This window comes from Lycorma delicatula, chromosome 3 (assembly GCF_047948215.1).
Source record: "Lycorma delicatula isolate Av1 chromosome 3, ASM4794821v1, whole genome shotgun sequence".
In the NCBI taxonomy this organism is placed as follows: domain Eukaryota; kingdom Metazoa; phylum Arthropoda; class Insecta; order Hemiptera; family Fulgoridae; genus Lycorma; species Lycorma delicatula.
The window spans coordinates 80576587-80596713 of NC_134457.1; the positions used below are offsets into that span (position 1 = coordinate 80576587).

The window sequence follows — 20127 nt, forward strand, 5'->3', positions numbered from 1 at the left end:
ATGGTCTCATGATTTTTTTTTTTTACTATCTGCATATTATTTGGATGCATTCCTATTAAAAATTCTAACTACACCTTTTGACTTTTTGAATGATGTTATTTTTATTAAATTATGGATGTTCAAATCCAAAGAGAGTCTTGTATAAATATACGCAACAGGGCTATATAAATTTAATATTCACTTAAAATCTTGCTCCAAGTATTTGGCCAGCACTGGAATAAAACTGTTAGAGCACTCTCCCTACATCTCTGACTTTCTATGTGACTTCATGCTGAAATCCCAAGTGAAGAACAAAATGAAAGTGAAGCATTTTGTGAGCAGTGATGACCTCCTAACGGCTTGAGATGATGAGGGTGCTCAGATCTCTGACGAAACATGGCAGGGAAGGTATCTTTGAAGACTGGATTTGAAGGATAGAGAAGTTGTATAATGTGTGGTGGAAATTATTTCAAAAAAATTATAAAAAATAAAGTTGTTTTGCAAAACCTTCCTAGTGTCCTTTGTAAATTAGTTAAAAGTTAAAATTAAAATTAATTAAGTTTAGTTAAATAGCAGATTAATTAATCACAATGTAACTGCAGTTAACATAGTTTTAGACAGAAAAATATTTCTGCTACCTACTGAGAAATTGTACAACTAAGATAAAGTAATTAAGCAAAATAAATGGATAACTAAAATAAACATTTACTTTCATTCTTATAAAAGTAAAGTTGACTGTGATTCAATATTTCTTATTGAAATATTTTTTAGCTATACAGTAAGAACATTTTGAAAACACCTTTGAAGTATTGATTTATAATTTTAATGAAAGGGCAGTTTCTGTTGTTTTAATTACAATAAAAAAAATATAAATAAAACAAAATGTTAATCATGTTGCTAATTTATTAGTGTTACCATAAAAGCAATCAAACAAGAAATATGTAGTGTCACTAAAAAGGGAAGTCATAAATTTACTTATCGGTTTAAAATAATAAAATTCTGAGATAAGCTTTTCAATTTTTGAATTTTATATGTAATTTTATTTTGAATAAAATTTCAAAAGACCAGAATCCTTTACTGTTTGGAGATGCTGTACTTAGCTCGCATATTAAGAACACCAGTTGTTTTGTTGAGCAGAAAATTAGGCCAAAAAGCACTACTGTTGTTTTACAATAAAATGACCATTTCACTATGATATCCAGAAAGTATCCAACCTTGTACTGAAACTGGTGAAAGAATTAATTGTGGTCAATGGTGACAAGGTCCTTTTTGGAATCCAAAATATTGTTATATTGATGTTCCCACTTTCAAAGGCGCTCCTTGTATTCTTCTTTCTGAACATCCTGACTCCCGTGGGGGAACTCACCTGACTAATGACAAACCCAGTCACCACACCATCCCCTATGTTTCCAGCCCTGATGGGCTTTAGTGGAGGTTGTCTTTTAGACCTTTAAACCTAATAACACATTGCAGTTGTCAATTTGGCCTCTGTCGGATGCCACTAATGCAAACGCCCCAGCAGACTTTCCTTCAGTATGTTTATACAACTTACTATTGCCATCATATGGCCTCTTCCAACCAGAACCACCTTCCATAACTTAACTATCAAATCCTTAATCCTTAACTATCAAATTTACTGATTTGTGGAAGCACAATCCCTGCACCTTCCTCCAACACTGAAGGTTTTACACAAAAACTCCTCCTATATCTAACTTCAATTAGATTATGCACTTCAATCATCAAAAATACTATCCTCACACCAATAAAACAAATGTTGGTTGCAACGATGACAATTTTGTCCAGCAATTGTAAGACAGCCGTCAGCTGCTTCATCACATTCTTATTAATTTTCTTCATATCAGATTTGCTTTCTTTAAGAGGATTTTTCAGGACTGGACTGTACATCCTAATCTGGAGTAGGGTCAGTTGTGACCTGCATCAAGAAGCCGAAAAACTTGCAAAATCTTTTGCTTCATTAGAAATTGAATAAGTTGTGATGAAGCATCCAATAGTCACTTTTCTACAAATCAGGCCTTTTCCTTCTCAATATATCACTAACTGCTTTAGAACTTTTTACAAGATTCTGTTAGAAACCTTTTTCTTCAAATTTTAAAAATTTCATTTTTATACTCTAATGCTTTACTAAATTAAAAATTATTTTAAAATAAATTTGCCACAGAATTAATTAAATTATAATTTGAAAAATCCCAAGTGTATTCAAAAACAATTTTGTTAACAAATAACCATTTAATAAATTTTTGGTAATATAGGCTATTTCACAATTACTTTTTTATCAAATAATCACTTTTCTACAGTTTGTTATTGTAGAGATGTTTACAAGATTTAAAACTTGTTAATTTTTTTTCAGCAAAGCTTGATGAAATTAATAACTTAATATCCAACTGTCGATACTTTTTTATTTTAATACAATTACGGTTTGGATGGGAGTATTCATGATATTCTAATAAATATTGATGATAAGCTTAGCACTTATTACATTCTTTGAAAGAAAAATAATTAATTGAAGTATTTCAGATAAAAAGTACAAGACTACAAGATAAATTCTTGTAGTCTTCTGATAAGAATTTATTACCTTACTTGACATATAACAATGTCATATTGTAGGCAATAGGAGTACTTTTACTGTTCCAGATGAAGGCAGCATCCAAGCACTTACCAATGTTAAGTCCCTATGAAATGGAAATTACAACCATTTTATGAATATTTACATAGGTATAATCCTGCCATGCAATGATGCATAAACAGTTAGTTTGATGCTAAATTTTCTAAACCTATTAATAATCTTTAAACATGAATACAGTTTTATAAAATCAAAAGATTACTGATTTATACAACTGTATTTACATTACTGACAAGCTATTTAACTATACAGTGGAAGTGAAGTCTTTCACTTCGTGCAGTACTAACTAACCAAGTAAACACCAATAGCTATTAATTAGTAAATATGGAACATTTTATATTGATTGCTTCCAACAGGTTAGGGTAAGGCAGTAAATATTAATTTTATAATCTAGTAGTGTATTATAAATTATTTCATAACTTTGTTCATCAAGTGAAGTTAATCATCATAACTTTTGAAGAGATTCAAGAATTTTTTTGACTGACTGATGAATTAATTCATCAAAGAAACTTGTACGTAGAAATAAGAAGATGGAAATTTTGTAGCATAGGAAAAATGCCATACCTGACCAAGAAAGCCTCACACTAGATACTGCCACAGATACTTGCTTTAGAGATTTACGCAGAAATGTAGAAATATAATTAGCTGATAAATTGTCTGATATCTAGAAATTTTTTCCAGCATTTTTTGCATTTTTTGTTGGTTGCAATGAAATTTTATAACAAAAATATCAGACCTTAAAATTTGAAACGCTTCAAGTTAGTAATACTTTATATTCTTATCAGATTCTTTGTGTGTAGGAATATCTAAATCCAATAATGTTGCTCACTGATCATCAGCAATCAAAGTGAGTAAAGAGTAAATACTTCTTAGTATTGATTTTCTAACTCTTTCTTTATATTTTCCCAAAGCAAACAAACTTTTTGAGGTTATTATTTAAAAATAACACCTAACCAAGTTATAAATGGAAAATAGTGAAAGAAGAAAATTTATCAGTGGATTATTTTGTTCATATTCCCACACTTTTCCAGTCTGTCCATTTCTAAAAGTTTATAAGTATTTACTGATTCGTGTTCAGGGATAGAAAGAAGTATTTTTTTCTGAAATGATTGACTATCAAATTTCCCTAAAATTTACCTCTGCAAACCTCATTCTACTACCAAAATTGAGCAGTTATTATTTTGTAAAGTTTTTCTTGGCTTGCAAGAATTGATTACTCTGTATAATAATTATTCACTATTGTATAATTCATAATAATTGTGTAGATAACACTGATTGACAAAAAAAAAAAATTTGATGTTTCTCGAAGTGTGATACCATTTCTTGAATTGCTTTTTTGTGTACATTACAGATCTGTAAATACAATTTTTCTATCACCCTTAATTTTAAATAAATTACAATTCAAAAAAAATTAAGGGAAAGTTAGTTAAAATCTATAAAATTTATAATTTTGCATGGCCATACCTGTGTTAAATGATTTTCTTTTATAAATAGTCTCAGGCACATCTCAAATTAATGTCCAACAGTAATTGACTAGCATGTTAGTATTCCATTTCCCTTTATAGCGGCTTTCCTTCACCAAAATGTCTTTGTGGAAAAGTTCACCAAATTCGTCACTTACGTCTCTGAGGTTGCCCGGGAAAAAATCCAGACTGAGTGGAGGAAATGTATTTTTAAAGACATTACATCCCATAGCTCTGTATGAAGTAGGAAGTTGATTAACAATATCGGGGTAATTGTTGGATTTTTGTATGCCAAGAAAACTTTTGCAATTGTCTTTAAATGATGCCCAAGCTGCACTTTCTATATTATTTAACATTGAGTTAAATACATCATCTTTGACCAACTCTCTTTTTTGAGGACCAACAAATATTCCTTCTTTAATTTTTCCTTCAATTACATTTGGAAATTTCTGCCTGATGTACAAAAATCCAGGACTACTATCCTTCTTCATTGCTTTTACAAAATTTTACATTAGTCTATATGGAGAGGGATAAAAATATTTTGGGTTCAACTAAGGGCTCATGAATAATAGTTTTCCCATTTGGAGTTAAGTCTCATTTCTTCCACTCTTTGGTAACATAATGTTCATCCCTAGCTCGGTTATCACTTTTGCAAAGAAAACGCATGTACTTAGTATAGCCTAACTGTACGCCTAACAAAATAGCTATAACTCAAATCACCACATATGTTCCAGCTATGTTTTTTATAATTTTTTTTTTCAAAAATGTCTTTCATCACATCAAATGTCTCTTTCAAATTAATGCTATAAGCAATTGGTATCGAAGGGTATAGTAGAACCACTTTTAAACTATACTTGGATGAATCTATGAAAAGGCGCCAGTCCTCAGGTTTATGAACTTGTCCTAAGTGCAACATAAGCTCATCAATATTTGTGCAATAAAGCAAATTATTTTCATCAATAAAGTACTGAGAAAGTTCATTTGTCAGCTTTGAAAGCCAGAAATTTTTGTATTTTTTTAAAGTAAATTCCAGCCTCAGTCTTGATCCTAACAATTCAGCATGATTTTTTGATAAATTTAAATCCCTAACCAAGTCATTTAATTCACCTTATGATATAGGATGTGGCTGGCATATTGGAAGATAATTCAAAATTAAAATCACTGTTGTCTTCTTCAGTAGTCTGATTCTTCATCGCTGCTTTTGAAACACACATTGACAGGTGGCTCAGGAACTGGAATAATTTTACTGTGGGGTACAGGCCAGATTATAGATTGCAATAAAGGATATTTTACAGTATGTTTAGATTTTTTAGAAATTCCAGACACACTTGTTCAACAAAAGTAACAATCAGTTATATGACCCTTTGGTACATGCCAAACCATAGGTACACCGAATGGCAAAGCCTTCCATGCACCTTTCAGCCATCCTCTTAAATGTACAGAACAATTAATGCATATTATATGAGAAGCCCATGTCTTACCACCAATTTTACATTGAAAGTACAAATGATATGCTTGTTTAATTAAAGGTGTAATGTTTTTTTATTTGATTTTATGGTAAACTCACCATATACATATATACATTCAAATCATTTAAACAAATCATCCAAATCATTTACACAATTTTGAGTGTCAATTATGACACTGCACTGTTAACAAAAAGACAGCAATAAGACTGAACAAAATTAATTTATTCCTAAATCCTGTGCTTAATACAAAAAACACAGCTGTGTTTTCAGTTTAAAAATTATGTTAATAAAGTTAAACAATAAAAAATGAGCTAACAAAATACAATATAGGAGCTTAAAATGCTAACTATATGTTGAAAAATGAAACAAATTTTAATTAAAACTTAAATTTTTCAAAAATGGTGGGTGATAGAAAGATTCTGAGTTCATATTCGTTTTCAGCATCAAAAAGCAGATTAAAGTCATGTATTTCATGTTAGGAAACAAAAATTATGTTTATCAGTGTAATCGCTCTGATAAACAATATTTCTTTTGATAATCTACAGTTCTATGATACCCACATTGCATTCAATTTGCAATTGATTCCATAACCTTTCATAAAGAATATTTCTTAATATTTGCAAGGACTGTTATTATTGTAATTGCTTGGTACTTTTTAGATAAATTTTTACTTTTTAAGTTTACCAGTGACAGCCAAGATCAATCTTAGGCTCTTTTGTCATAATATTTTAATACCTTGATGCCACAATCCTGAGTTTTTTCTTAACATTCAATTTTTTTGTTAAAAAATTAATTTGTCAGAAAAATAATAACCCTGGTATTATTATCATATATACTCTGAACAACACAAAAATAATTATAGAAAGTAAAAATCAAAACAAATTACTGAGATACTCATCTGCATTGTGATAAAACCTCTCTGTTTTATAATTCCTTTTTAAATGATATAAATTTATCGTGATATTTTTAAGACCCAGATGCACATCATCCAACATCTGTTAATATGTTATATTATCTGATGACAGTTTAAATTCAAATATATATTTAATATGTTTCATTCATAATTACACAAATTTCATGTTTTAAATCCCGAATCGGTGTAGCTAATGCTAATCAAATATTTTGTCTTATATTGGACAGGCTATATTGAGATTTAAGTTTTGTTTGACTGGAGAATTACTCTTTTCCTGGTAATAAATAAATGTAATGTCCTTATTGTCATAAAATAAAATATTGGTTTTAGAATTTCATGTGTGTTTCAGTCTCTCTGTCTCGCTCCCTCCATCTCCATCCCACTCTATCACTCCCTCTCCCTCACTCACCATCATCCCCTCTCCATCCCTCACAATCACCCCCTCTATCACCCTCACTATCATCCCCTCTCCCACCCCCATAATCGCCCTCCAACTCTATCGCACCTCTCCCCCCTCTCCATCTTACTCACTCCCACTCGCTCTCACTCCCTCTCTCTTATGTTTGTTTTTGTTTTAATTCTATTAATGTATATTAAGTTGTTTAGTAAAATAATGTTAAAATATTATTAAGATTATAACTTAATATACATTAATAGAATTAAAACAAAAGAATACACACACACACACGCGCGCGCACGCACATTCTAATTTATTGATTAATTTCTAAATTATTATTATTATTCTGTTTTCCTTTATTATTTAATTTTTTTATATTATCAATGTATTTTTATAAAATTAATGTACTTTTTTATTTACTTTCAGCTAAATCAACTAGTAACGTAAGTACAATTTTATATATTTTTTTCTAATAGTTTTTCGTAAATATCTGTAATTATCCTTTCCATAAGCTCTGTATTTTTTTTATTTATTTATTTTTTTTATTTATTTATTTTTTTTAAATATAAGTGATATATTGTATCTACTTTACATTCATGTTACTACCATCATCAGTACAGAATTATTTGTTAATGAGATTCTTTAACAATGTTCCTTAGTATAAGAAATGATTTTGAGGTAAAATTAAATCTCATTATTGATATTATTTTTGTATTTAGTAAAACTGTATTTTTTTATGTTAGTAAAACACTTATTTCCTGATATTTAGTGTTAATGGAAATATTTAATTTGTTTATTAGTTTCTTATGTAAATGAATCAATCAGTATTTATTCATTAAAAATACACAAAATTATTATAAAATAATACAAAACATTACAAATTATTTATAAAATAACAAATTAAATATATGAGAAATTCTTCAAACTGCAGTGAAATAATGTAATTTTATTTATTTACTTTTTTTTTACTTCCATGTACAATTAGGAACGTAATTTTATTTATTTACTTTTTTTACTTCCATGTACCATTAGGATAAGATGTAATGATCAAATTTCATTTTATACTATAAATGATGCATCAAATTTTATGCATCAGATTCTTTTAGGTATCAATAATTTTTTCCTAAAACTCAAATAATAAACACCAGTAATTTTTCTGATATTTATTGAAAAGGAGAAGAATTTAGATTCTTTGAACTACATGTAAAGGTATGTGATACAATAGTATTTTAGATTACTGTAAATCAGTGATTAAACATTTTGCAACCCCCCCTACCACAACCCAATGAAACCTAGTTAAACTACTTAGCTGTGTTGATAACAAGGGTATGAACATGTATGTATGAAGTGTACAAAGTAGGCAATTTACAGGTTACAACTTGATGTGTATGTGCCTCTTGTGTAATTTGGTCTGCTTGGATAATATTCACTGTGAGAGCATAATGTTTGAACATGTATTCGATATGTTTGAACACGTCGTGCTTTAAACAGTACAAGGTCTGCTCAGAAAACAAAGGAAGTTTATTTTTGTAATCTTTATTATTAATTTGATAGATTATTGGTCCTTGTTCCCTTTAAAGTACTCCCCTCTCCTATTCACACACATTTCCCAATGGTACTTTCACTTCACAGAGCAATCCAGGATATTTGAAATGGCCTTTAGGTCATAAATGGTCTCAAAACAGCATCCTTTCATCACTGATTTTAATTTAATAAATAATAAATAGCCACTTACTAGCCAGGCCTAGTAAGTAGGGAGGCTGAGGGAGGACAGTCATCTGATTTTTGGCACAAAATTGACGAATTGACAACTGAATGTGCAGGCGCATTGTCATGGTAAAGGAATCATGAGTTGTCTCGCCAAAACTCTCCGGTCTCTTTTTCCAGATGTTTTCAGGTAACCATTATAGAATGCCTTTATAGTACGCACGGTTCTCTGTTTCACATTGAAGCAAGAATTCAAAATGCACAATTCCATTAAAATGGAGAAAACTGAGAGCTTTACTTTGACTGTGGATCAAGACAGAATGCTTTCTTGGGTGGTGTGGAGATCCTTTGTCAATCCATTGTGATGATTGAACTTTTGTCTCTGTGTTTCAGCTATAAACCCAGCTTCATCCCCCGTTATAATCCTTTGCATGAATATTTCATCAACATTGGCTTGTTCAAGAAGTTGCTAACAATGTCCACTCAGGTTCTTTCTGCTGTTCGGTCATCAAATGAGGAACAAACTTTGCTGCAACTTGATGCACGTTAAATTTTTCATTCAAAGTGTCATGGCATGATGCAATTGAGGTGCTAATCTCTTCTGCAAGTTCTCTGACAGTTAATCAACGTTTTGCATGCACCAGATTGTTGATTTTCTGAATGTGGGTGTCATCAGTTGAAGTCGAAGGCCTTCCTGGTCGAGGGTCATCTGCAACTGATGAATCTGCACCACTTTTAAATCGTGAGAACCACTTGTAATATTGCGTATGACCCAGAGCATCTTCTCTGAAAGCATATATCAAAAGTTGAAATGATCTGTGAAAGTTTCCTCAGTTTCACGCAAAATTTTATGTTGTTGGATTGTTGTTCCTGAAAATCGCACATTAAAAAATCGCTACTAACACTTAAACACGTTGCACTCAACATGTTTAAGATATCAACAATCCAAGAACATGTGATTACAGAGGGGGCCATGCGGAACACAATGCTGTCAACTGCACATAATTACTCTGTTGGCACGTAATTAAAAATTATTGGTTTTCTGAACAGAATTCGTATAAAAGAGGTGTTAAGGAATTGAGAACATCAATTTACTTCAGATGCAAAGCGTGCGTCTGGTGTCGTTTCAAGTTTTTAAAAGGGTAGTTTTTAGTGTACGGTCAAATGATGTAACTGTTTTTTTTTCTTCAATTAAATTATGCAAAATGGATAAATTTGTGAAAAAGTGAGCCAGCTACATTTAGTGAATCAGTTTGTAAAACCGCAAAATTGTACTATGACAGTTATTTAAATTATGGTTTTACATCACTGGATGGAAAGCCACAGTGCATTGTTTGCTTTCAAGTCCTCTCCGATTAAAGCATGAAGCCATCAAAATTAATTCTACACTTGGAAATTAAATATCTGGATCATAAAAGCAAACCCTTGGATTTTTTCAAAAGAAAACTACATTCTTTGAGAAATCAGTAAACTTCTATTTCTAAAATAGATATAAAATATTGATAAAAGTACACTCGAAGCATCTTATCTCTTAGCATCTTATCTCTTAGCATTAAGAGAAGCTAAAATGTCCAAACCCCAAATCACACACAATCATATAAAACCTCAAATTGCATGCTGCAATTGTATATTCAGTGTTTTAATAGGTGTGAAAGAAACAACAAAATTGAAAAAATTGTGCTTTCTAACAAGACTGTACAGCGATTCAACGGCTGCCGCTGTTCGCAATCAGATAATTGAGCAAGTGAGTTCAAGTGAATTTTTTAGTATTCAGTTTGATCATTTTTCAATTCTTATGTTTTGTGAAATATGAATGCAATGACTGATCAAAGAAAATATGTTGTTTTGCAAATTAATACCTGGCCATGCAACAAAACGATGCCTTTTAATGTTTTTTATTAGGCTACTAAAAACTGTAGAACAGATTGGACGTAATGTATTGCAATATGTAGTGATGGTGCAAAGACAATAACAGGAAAGAATAGTGAATTTCTGAAAAATTAAAAGATCACCTTATACCATGGGTGGAATGGATACACTGCTTCCACTGCAGATGGTTATGGGAGGAAATGTTAATCCGGCTATTGGAATTGCAAGATGACTTAATATTATTCCGCAATAAACAAATGCTATTTTCAATATTTTTACAGACTAATGAGTATATGCTGCTGTTGGCGTACTCAGCTGATGTATTTTCACATTTAAGCAACTTTAATGTTAAATTACAATGATGTAATAAAAACATTTTATTAATGACAGACCAAGTTCACACTTTTCATTAAGAAGCTTGCCTTCATAACAAAACTTTTGATGTGTTTCCACTCACTTCCGATTATATTGAGAAAAATTTGGATGAAGACACTATTTACCACAGTTTGGATAGCATGAAGATGCATTTGCACGAGCTAAAAATTCAGTTGGTGGAGCCTGGAAGGTAAAATGATTTGTCAAAGAGATGGGTACTGAATCCATTTAGTGAAAATGTTGTTGTAGCTGATAAGTTACCAGTTGAGATTTCATGGTACCAGCTCATCGAAATCTCTACTGATAAAACATTACAACTATAATTCACATCAGAAAATTTAGATATATTTTGGCTTGATCGTCAAAGTGAATATGGAAACTAATCACAGAAGCATTGAAAATATTAATCCCTTTTGCCATGTCTTACTTCTGTGAAAAGTGTTTTTCATCTATGATTGTGCTAAAAAGTAAACATACTTTTCATCTTTTATCACTTGAAAGCAATTTTATTTTGTGTGTTTCTAACATAGATCCATGTATGTTGAAACTTTTAATGAAAAACAAACAACCATTTCATTAATTTATTTTATTTACACATGTACTAAAATGTAAGTAAAATGTTCACAATGACCTTTTTTCATCAAATGATTTCATTATTGTTTACATGTAAAGTTGTAGGCTAATTTCATACCCTCCTTTCATATCACCATGATCCCCAAGATGAGAAATGATGCAGTAAATTGAATGTACTACGTCAACTTGCATAAATTATTCAATTATTTTGATATAAATACTTAATACTTTTTTATTAATATGAAAGAAATATTTAAAAAAAAAAAAAAAAACAGGAAAAATATATTCAGTCCCTAGGTTTGTAAAATAGTGTACTATTTATCAAATTTTAATAAAAATTTTTTTCTGTTTTTTAAAAAGTTATCATACATTAAACTTTTCAAAAATACTGATAAATAATGATGGAGCTCAGATTCTTTTCCCATAATACTATAAAACATGATATATTCACATACTGAGAAAGTTTCCAACATAGTCTCTGTCTACAGATTTGTATCTACCTTAAGGTACTTAAAAATCATGAAGAGATTAGTTTCCATTCTTTAAGTAATAAGAAAAATTACATATGAGATGGATCTTCACATCCATTTAGCTTATGAAATGTTCATTAGTGGGAGTCCCTTTATAATTCATACGTTATTTACATACAATATAGAGCATGCATTATACTTAATGAGGGTACAATAAGTCTTAAGTTTCTATCCGTAGTTTTCATACAGGTTGGAAAGGGGTATTTAACTGTGGGAGAGGAAACTAATACTGCTGCAGTGTCAAAATTGGGCAACTTTGCATTCACCTGAATGTGTACATCTGTGATTCTATCTGCAAATAGTTGAAACCTGTATTTATTCCTGTCCCCATTCTATGTATTCCCACCAACCTGCTTATTAATACTAACATATTCCCAGAGGCATACAAATGAATTTATGCACATAAACTATAACTACACTTACAGAACTTACAGACTTTCTCTATTTGTACTTCATATTGAAAATTTCTCTTGTAATGATTTCTTGTCATATGTTTCTCTTAGGCCATAATAAATTATGTTGATGCTCACTTATAAGAAAGATAAGTCTTATAAGATAAGTCTTATTCTGCAACCAATGCAGAATTTTTTCAATATTCTCTGCTTTCATCTTTTTAAAGTATACTATAATTTGAGATGATTTAGTATTTCAACAATTCCCTTAATATTTAAAAGATTTTAAAAAAAACACCAAGATTAAACACAAAATAATGTTTTCTGTAGAAATTAGATTTTTGTAGCTTTTTTTCCATTTGTAGTTAGTAAATGAATAAATCTGTTACAGTGAAAATATTTAAGCTTTTTATCAGTTTTATTTGTATTCAGATTTTTTAGGTTTTTTGTTTGTGGTTTGGGTTGTAGAAACATTACAGTGTTTCTTTGTACAAAAAAGAAATACATTTTTAATTAAAAGTTATTATTTCTATTAAAAATAATTATTTATTCATTAAAAGCATTCATCTGATGCTTAGCTTGTTTTACACTTTTGAAAATCTGATGTAGACACTGCATAACTTCCTTGCACTCTGATAAATAACTTCTGATATTTTTAATTTTTTTTTATTGTTATTATTTATTGAACTGTCATTTTCCATATTTTTTTTTACAATCAGAGGTTAATAATTATAAATAAATATATTTACATTAAAAATGTAAATATATTTATTTACATGGGATGTGCAGAACTAGTGTTACAACAGTCCTAAATCCAAAATTTCAACATCCTACGGCTAATAATTTTTTATTTATGTGATATACAAATGCACATACATACATACATACATACAGATGTCATGCTGAAACTAGTCAACTAGTCAAAATGGATATTTCCAGTGGAATCTGAAAACTCTAAATTTATCGCAATCACAATAATACTTTCAAATAATTTTGAAAGTTCAAAATTATATATCTGGATATTTCTGAAGACTGCATTTTGTTTTCAGCCTTAAAGTACAAATTTATTTGTACCTGGATGAACAGTGTATAATTCAGTAGTATAAAATTCAGTTTGTTACTATCAAGTACCATACAAATTCTAGGGATAGGCAAGGCATTATTTTAGAAACCCAGAGCCCATCCCCTGATTGCTCTGTAACTTCTTAAATATGAAAACAGTTTTTTTCCCATATATTTAACTTCAAACCATACAATTTTTAAGGTTTGATTTCAAATCAAACCACAAAAATCATGGATCACAAATGTACAGCTCTCATATTGTGTAAAAATGCCCCAATTTCCTGAAAGATTATGGACAAATGTATTCCAGCAGTTGAAGAAGACTTTGAGCTAATCTCTGTGTTAAGTTGTTTGCCTTGTGCCACAGTCTCACCATAGGTTTTTCTTTCTCATTATCTGCTCATTTTCATTATCTTTGCCCCTTCCTTACCCTCTTCATCTCTGTGGGTGATTTTAGTTCATATCGAAGGGTATCCTTGTTTTGGTGTTCTAGGATATCTGGAACGCATTTGGTTCCGTGCCTTGGGATGTTATAATGTTTGCCCTGGCATTAGTAAATTACCTGATTAAGCAAGTTGGCGATTGTTTACGTGAGAGATGGAGACTTCAGAAGGATGTTTCAGTTTCCAGATGTTTTGGGGAGTCCCACAGGGTTCAGTGTTGGGCCCCCTCCTTTGACACTGTTTTTGATGACATATTTGGTGTTCGGTTGCCGCAGCATATGCAGTCAGTAGCTAATGTGAATGATTTAATCCTTATAATTAGTGGCAGGACGGAGCAGGAGATCCTGCAAAGGGGCAATGCTGCACTTGCTTTGATCCATGTATGGTTGAAAGACCACGGTCTGGAACTTGCTCTTGATAAGTGTCATATGTTTCCTTAACAAGAAAACCTAAGTTGATCCCATCAGGTTGGTGGTCGGGAATCACTGCATACAAGAAAGCCTTAAGATGAAGTACCTTGGTGTGACAATTGACAAGTCACTACGGTTCAGCAAACACATTTTGGAGGGCTGTGAAAGGACTCTTTAAGGCATTAAGTCTTCTGATGACTTCACAGGTTGCACCGCGGGCATCTAAACGTTGAGCCATTATGTCGGCGGTTTCTTCCATTATGTTATATGCCACGTCTGTTTGGAAGGATATAGTTTGTATACAGAGGAACTGAGTCAGACTAGAGAGAATTCATCAAAGAGCCTTGTTAAGTGTGGTGGCAGCATATCAGATGGTTTCTTATGACATGGTATGTGTACTGGCCAGAACTCCCCCCATAGACCTTTTGGTTCTTGAGCGTGCTCATAAGTATAAAGCTCCTGACAGTGCTGAAGTTAGAAATGAAATACTAAGAGTATGACAAGATAGATGGAACTTGGGTGTCAAAGCTGGATGTATGAGGAGATTAATTCCCGATTTAAGAGTATGATATAATAAAAGGTTTGGTGAAATGAGTTTTTACCTGATGCAAATGTATTTGTATGGAACTGGGAGGAGGGAGTTGCATGACTGTATGTATTGTCGTGAATGGAACTTGGTTGAGCACACCAGCATGGGCTGGTATTGCAAATCTGGAGCCAGAGGATGTAGTCCCATATATGCTGATGTCACAGAGTAACTGGAGGAAAGTGGAGGAATACTTAAAGGAGGTACTTCAGTGTAAAGATACAGAAGGTAGAAGAAGATGGTTTTAGTGTAGGGTTGGATGGACAGCCCCAATTGGGAGAACCGGCATGCTGAGGTGTGCCGGTTCTGATGATCAATTGCGAACTCCAAGGGAGACTACGTTAGGGGATACAAACAAAAAGATCCAACCGATGGGCTGATCTGCCATGCTGGTAGGGGGAAGGCCCTTAGAGTAAACGACACTCCCCTGGGCTGAGTTTTACTTAACTGTATGTCTGGTCCAGGGAATAGGAGAAAAAAAAGAAAAATTCAAAATCAGATCTTCTAATCATTCCTGATTTAAAAATACTGCTATGTCTGCTATAATGGATATGAATATTTTTCTGTAGAATGTTTTGGAAGATATTCAGTTACAATAAACAAAACTACATTAGTCACAGGAAAATCCTTTGCATTATATTTTTAAGTATTGGATCTGCTTTTCACCAAAATGTACAGATATATTTTATTAAAACATGGTAGAGAGTTTGAAGTAACTAAATAAGGAATTTGTTTATTTAATGTTACCTTTTTATAGATACATGATGACCAATTTATTTCTGTAATCCTCAAATATGAGAATCGTAAAAAATTAGTGCCCAAATTATTTTTTTTTCCTGTAAATATTTGTACAAGGTAGTTTTGTGCTTATTAGGTTTATAATAATTTGTGTGATTTTACTTTGTTTTACTTTTCAGGTAAAAATAGAAGTTTATTTTGTTTTGCATGAAGTAAATAATACGTATAGCCCATCAACATTTTTTAATGTAAATGAGAATGTTTATAGAAAATTTAGTTCTCATGAGAAAGTAATTATAATAAATGAAACATTTCATAAAAATTCATCTGTATTAAACATTCCTATTTTTTATTTTCTGTCTATTAAAAATGATGTAGGACTTGTAAATCCCTTGTCCAGTTTTATGCCAAATAATAAAAGTAATATTCAAAAAGAAGTTATTGATGAGAGGAAAAATTATGATTATAGTTTAAAAGATAAAAAATTTAAAAGATTTGTTAGAAGAAAGACTGAAAATTTACTTGGTTGGAAAACAGATTTGGGAAAATCAGCTGTTAATTTTAAAAATTCTTCAGAGGTTATTTATAAAAATATAACATTATTATTAGAAATCAATGAAAGAAATCCTGTTTCTGCCATCACAAATATATCTACTGTAATAGATGTTTTAACAGATGGTTCTTGTAGTAATCTTTCAAACAGTTCAAATGTGTCAACAATTTTTTTAAATGGTAAGAATTTTTTATATAACCTAGTGTAACTTGATTATTATAAAAAATGCAAACATAAGTTTTTAACTTCTTGGTTACATTTTATTCTACAACTTTGCCAGAAAAAACTGTAAACTAGCACAGCACAACTTTCGTATAACAGGCATAATTACATGTATTAGGAAGTGTTTCTATCTTTATATTGCTTTACTATGCCATTTCCTCAATGCAGTTAGTCACCAAAGAACAGTAGAATATATGTAGTGAACTTGACAATCAGATTTTTGTTTTTTAATAAAAATGATACCTCAACTATCACTCTTGTGCTTAGTGATATGCCTCTAAAATATGTGTCACTAATTTTGATGCAGTAATTCCTATTACAAATAAAAGCTATCAAGAGATAAATCGCCCAACAAAATTAGTTGAATTGAACAATTCAGATACCAGATAATATAAATTTTCCATTTGTGTTGCAATTTCCAACTTACAAAAATACCATTCAGATAAACAAAACATTTTTATAACTATTGTAAAAATAATTGCTGAATACAAGAAGTTTTAAGTTCTCAGTGTTAAAAAATTAAAATCTTGTGTGCATGAAATTTCTGTAATATTTACTCAAAAATTATTGTTGAATGTAGCCTTTTGTATTTAGTTTTAGAATCAAATGGATATTTGATAAGACAGATTTTTAGTTGAAGAGCTTTTTAACAAACAAAATGGACTGATATTTATCAAATGAAAATTTTAGATAATTGCTTGAATGACTACTTGTAAATTCCAATAAATTATTTTTTCTGAACTCACTGCATGGTTAATGAAATGTCAGTGTAAATGTCTAAACAGGCATGAAACACATTTTACAGATATTGTATTTTAAATATAAATGCTATAATTTGTATGTGTTGTTTGTAATTTTAAAACTAAATGTCTGTTTTTTGCTTTTAATTTTTAAAAAGTTTTTTAGTAAACTTTAGGTAACAGTGACTTTATAATTAGCCACTAATAAATGCTAGCACCATACAAAAAAAATGCATCCAATGTTATCCCACTTCACAGCCTTCAGTTTCTTGAATACTATTCCATGATGTACTATTCCACTATGAAGTGGAATAGTACATCTAAAAACTGGACAAGGTTATCCACGACCCATTATCTTTATCGTAACTAAATTTTAATTAGTGCATATTTTTTTAGTGAATTTATCATCCAAGTTATTTTGTCATAATAATTTTTACAGATCTTTCCAGGATAGTAATAGTTAAGTCTCTGTGACCTTTTTGTTATTGCTAACTTTTCTATTAAGATTTCATAGTACTGATAACAGAATGTTTAATGTCATTTTTGTTGCCAAAAAATTTGTAATACTCATAACCTTTATTATTTTTGCATTCATAGACCAACTAAGATGTCTGAAATAATCATGCATTTTATGAGGTATTATCAATTACATTACTAGAAATTACAAACATTAAAGCAATTTTTCCAGATTGCTAATTACCTCATGTCTCAGTGCGATGAAACCTAGCTGAAAACTTAAAGATTAAATAAGAAACCTTGAGTCACACTATATTATGGATCATACTGTTATAAATATTGATTGTAGGTGCATCAAAAAACCCAACTTTACCTGAAATTAGCCAGCCATGTTTAAGAAAACAATATTTATGAATGATCAGTAAAAATTATTCCACAGATTATACTAACAATGAAGTCCCTTAAATTTTTACTACCAAACAATAAAATTCTTATAAAGAACTAAAATTGCAAATACACTATGATTTTTTTATTTAGTACCTAAACTGGACAGAGATTTGAACACATCTTGTTCTCCAAGACTACATTGATTTCATTTAGCCCACGCAAAAAATGAGCTCTGAGATTATTAAGACAGCATAGGCTTTAGTTGAGTTGGTTGGTAAGACCAACTACGAAGATGAACTAAGCTTGAGTAAGGTATCATCTTCATGATAGTTAAAATACATATTTCCAGTACATATTTCTTTGTGAATGGTCACAAAATTTAAATCTGATCTGCAAAATTCATTATATTTACAGTTGAATTGTACATCATACTCATAGTGTTTTTATCACAAATGGTTTCCATTATATTCTGGTGTGCTGTATTCATTAAGTGTTATATTAAAGTACTACAGAGTCATTCACGGGAACCGGATGTTTTAAAATAATCATAAAAAAAATTGAATATTTACTTTAAAAAAGTTTTATTGGTACTGAAACACTTGTTAAATGATAGCATTTCTTACTTACTCATGAACGAAAAATTATGTCCGGCAAGTGATGTCCATTTTGGACATCACCGCGATCTTTAGGTCCTCCAATGTACGCGGTTTATTGCCGTACACACGCGATTTTACAAACCCCCACAGAAAAAAATCACAGCTACTCAAGTCGGGGGACCGAGGAGGCCAAGGAATGTCGCCGAATCTGTAAACGATCCGTCCCGGAAACAAGTTACGGAGAACAGCCATCGCTGTGTGCGCTGTAGCTCCATCCTGCTGGAATAACACATTTTGAAAACCGATTCCCCGGTTTCGTAACTCAGGGATGAAAAACGTATTAAACATCGCAATGTAACGATCAGCTGTTACAGTTACGGCAGCGTCATTTTCTTCAAAAAAATATGGTCCAATAACACCGACCTTTCTTATTGCACACCAGACAGTCACCTTTGGGCTATGAAGTGATCTCTCGTGAAGCTGATGTGGGTTTCTTTCTGCCCGATACCGGCAATTCTGTTTATTGACGAAGCCATTCAGATGAAAATGGGCTTCATCACTCATTAACAATAACAAATTTTCATTTTCTTCAAAAACTGTAAGCATTTGTCGACAAAATTGTAATCGCTGCGTGAAATCTAGCTCGATTAACTGCTGCACGACGGCTATCCTGTAAGGATGGAAATGCAGATCTGTATGCAGAATTTGTCTTACCGTACTTGTGCTCATTTGAAGCGTTGCTGAATGCCTCTGAATAGAGCGGCGTGGGCTTCTGACAATGGCTTCCTTTACTCGTTCGATGTTCTCCGGAGTGCTAGCAGTTCGTCGGGGACCCGGTGGTTTTTTCTTCAATATTGAACCGCTTGTTCGAAGGTTGTTTACCCATCGCAATATTGTGTTACGAGAAGGGACACTTTCATTACGATGGATATTAAACTGACGGCGGAAATCTCGCTGAACTGAATCCGTTAACTGCTGTTAACGGATTCGTCATTTCGCACAAAACTGTCATACGCGTACAGGCGTTGGTTTAGCGTCCACGGCTCCATCTCAACGACTAAAATGTAAATGCTATGAACAAAGGAAACGTCAGACACCAGCCACGTGCCCCTCCCATCACGAACGCCCGGGTACAACCCACTTCAAAAACATCCGGTTCCCATGAATGACTCTGTATCTGGCAAATTTACTACAAATTCAAAAATTGCAGACATTTACATCTCTCTCTGTCCTAATCAACTACATTATACATCGGTTTCTGCTGTTTTCCTAGCCATATAAAAATACCAGGAAATGACAAGCCAGACTAACCTTTAATGAAGCTTGCAGATGGCTGGCATCATTAAGCATGTTATACATTCTGATTTTGTACAATTTTTAAATTGGCTTGAAGGTTGTTTAACAGAATGAGTAACTGAATATTGTAGGTAATATTAAAGAAGTGTATTGTACATGTAGTTGTGTAGACATTAGAATGAGGAATTTTCTGTGAAAGAAGTTTCCATGTTGTTTGGATTTGGATTACACTAGATTAATGCATAGATTCCATTGCCTTCTGAAGGTAGTACTTGGGTAACATCACAGTCTTCTTGATTGTATGTTCTATGTATAGTTGCATTGAAGATT

General features: G+C 31.5%; 1 protein-coding gene across 1 annotated transcript in view; it reads left to right on the plus strand.

Annotated features, from left to right (window-relative positions):
• LOC142321728 (uncharacterized) overlaps nucleotides 1-20127 on the plus strand; it is a 107829-nt gene that overhangs the window by 35182 nt on the left and 52520 nt on the right. The window contains exons 7-8 of the mRNA XM_075360048.1: nucleotides 7289-7305; nucleotides 15727-16279. Of these exons, the coding sequence (XP_075216163.1) occupies nucleotides 7289-7305; nucleotides 15727-16279 (570 nt within the window). The remainder of the gene's footprint in view (nucleotides 1-7288; nucleotides 7306-15726; nucleotides 16280-20127) is intronic.